The sequence below is a fragment of the Penaeus japonicus genome, unplaced genomic scaffold, assembly GCF_977035675.1.
Source record: "Penaeus japonicus unplaced genomic scaffold, GWHDUDI00000001_assembly GWHDUDI00000034, whole genome shotgun sequence".
Taxonomy (NCBI): Eukaryota; Metazoa; Arthropoda; class Malacostraca; order Decapoda; family Penaeidae; genus Penaeus; species Penaeus japonicus.
In genome coordinates, this window is record NW_028234436.1 from 23068350 (window position 1) to 23070849 (window position 2500).

General features: G+C 55.5%; 1 protein-coding gene across 1 annotated transcript in view; it reads right to left on the bottom strand.

Moving 5' to 3' along the window:
- Positions 1–40: 40 nt before the first annotated feature.
- Positions 41–2500, bottom strand: part of LOC122250503 (glutamate receptor ionotropic, delta-1) — a 9616-nt gene continuing 7156 nt past the window's right edge. Inside the window, exons 9-10 of the mRNA XM_086531036.1 lie at positions 1069–1161; positions 41–546 (exon numbers count right to left, since the gene is read on the bottom strand). Of these exons, the coding sequence (XP_086387162.1) occupies positions 463–546; positions 1069–1161 (177 nt within the window). The 3' untranslated portion in view covers positions 41–462. The remainder of the gene's footprint in view (positions 547–1068; positions 1162–2500) is intronic.

Sequence of the window (2500 nt, forward strand, 5' to 3'; positions counted from 1 at the left end):
GGGTGAGAGTGAGAGTAAATGAGAGAGAGAGAGAGGGGAGGGAGAGAGAGAGAGAGAGAGAAAGAGAGAGAGAGAGAGAGAGAGAGAGAGAGAGAGAGAGAGAGAGAGAGAGAGAGAGAGAGAGAGAGAGAGAGAGAGAGAGAGAGAAAAGAGTAATAAAAGAGATAAAGAGAAAGAAAGAAAGAAAGAAAAGAGGTAGAAAAAATAGAAATAAAAGAGACAGAAAAAGAGAAAGAAAAAGAAAGACAGACATACAAAGAGATAGAGACAGACAGAGACAGAATCAAAAGAGACGAACAGAGATAAGCAATGAGAACCAAAGAGAAAACACAGAAAGAAAAGAAAAAAAAAATGAACGGATATTCATCGAGTTCACACAATTTCCAAGGTCGTCAGGGGCGGAGACAAAACAAAGTCCTGCTTCAGAATGAAATAGGCAACAAGACCTCCCTCAGCCACGCCTCAGAGTGAAATAGGCAACAAAACCTCCACCAGTCCTGTCACAACGGCGGTCAGAACACCCAGACCGTAGATGGCGAACGTTCCCTGTTGACAAAAACAGTAAAGTTAAAAAATACTCGTCAGGTTTAGTGGTTTAGTGGAATTGCACCGAATGAAAGAATTTTTTTTATATATGAAAGGGGATTATGATGCATGGGCGGGCATAACATTATCTGAAGTGGTGTTTTTTTTATGTTCTTTCGTGAGACGGTTATTGGATATATGAAAATATATAAAGCAGCAGAGAGAGAGGGAGAGGGAGAGGGAGGGGGAGGGGGAGAGGGAGAGGATGAGGGAGAGGGAGAGGGAGAGGGAGAGGGAGAGGAAGAGGAAGAGGAAGAGAGAGAGAGAGAGAGAGAGAGAGAGAGAGAGAGACAGACAGAGAGAAAGAGAGAAAAAGAAAGAGAGAAAGAAAAAAAAAAACATATTACATGACCAGCGCATTAAACTCACACACGCAACAGGAATTTTCAAAACCCGCAGGCCGTAACTTCTGTTACATACGAGTGACATAACTAACAGGCGAAGGACATGTACGAAAATAACTCAACAAATACGAAAGATTACCTGGAAATCTTGCAGACTGAGTGGTCTGGCTCTTTGTGTATGAGGGACTTGCTCTTTGATTCCCATTTTGCGTTTGGAGTCAGCCACCAATACCTGTTGAGGGAGAGGGAGAGGGTGAGGGAGAGGGTGAGGGAGGGGGAGGGGGGTTCGAAAGTTGAGGGAGAGAGGGAGAAGGAGGAGGGAGAGTGAGAGAGGTGAGGAGAGGGTGAGTGGAGAGGGAGAGGGAGAGGGAGAGGGAGAGGGAGGAGGGGAGGGAGATGGGGAGGGAGAGGGAGATGGTGAGGGAGATGGTGAGGGAGAGGGAGAGGGAGAGGGTGAGGGAGTTGGGGAGTGAGAGGGTGAGGATGAGGGAGAGGGAGAGGGAGAGGGTGAGGGAGTTGGGGAGTGAGAGGGTGAGGGTGAGGGAGAGGTGAGGGAGAGGAATGAGAGAGGTGAGGGAGAGGGAGAGGGTGAGGGTGAGGGAGAGGGTGAGGGGAGGAGAGGGTGAGGGTGAGGGAGGGGAGAGGGTGAGGGAAGGGAGAGGGTGAGGGGAGGGTGAGGGGGAGGGAGAGGGTGAGGGAGAGGGAGAGGGGAGAGGTGGGAGGGTGAGGGAGAGGGGAGAGGGGGGTGAGGGAGAGGGAGGGGAGGTGAGGGGAGGGAGGGTGAGGGAGAGGGAGGGGAGGAGGGAGAGGGAGAGGGGAGGGAGGGGAGGAGGAGGGAGAGGGTGAGGGGAGGGGAGGGAGAGTGTGAGGGGAGAGGGTGAGGGAGAGGGTGAGGGAGGGGAGGGAGGGTGTGAGGGAGAGGGGAGGGTGTGAGGGAGAGGGTGAGGGGAGAGGGGAGGGAGAGGGTGAGGAGAGGAGGAGGGAGTGGATGAGGTGAGGGGGGAGGGGGAGGGGAGGGGAGGGAGGGGAGAGGGTGAGGGAGGGGAGGGGAGGGGAGAGGGAGAGGGGAGGGTGAGAGGGTGAGGAGGGAGGGAGAGGGTGAGGGAGAGGGAGAGGAGAGGGGAGGAGGGTGAGGAGAGGTGAGGGAGAGAGGAGAGGGTGAGGGTGAGAGGTGAGGGAGAGGTGAGAGAGAGGGAGAGGGTGAGAGAGAGGAGGGAGAGGGAGAGGGTGAGAGGTGAGGGTGAGGGAGAGGGAGGGGAGGGGTGAGGGAGAGGGAGGGGAGGGGTGAGGGAGAGGGAGGGGAGGGGTGAGGGAGAGGGTGAGGGAGAGGGTGAGGAAGGAGGGGAGAGGAGTGAGGGAGGGGAAGAGGGAGGAGGGTGAGGTGAGGAGAGGGAGAGGGTGAGGTGAGGAGAGGAGAGGAGGAGAGTGAGGGAGAGGGGAGTGAGGGAGAGGGGAGTGAGGGAGAGGGGAGTGAGGGAGAGGGGGAGAGGGGGGGAGGGGAGTGGTGGGGAGAGGGAGAGGGAGTGGGAGTGGGAGAGGGTGAGGGTGAGGGAGAGGGTGAAGGAGAGGGT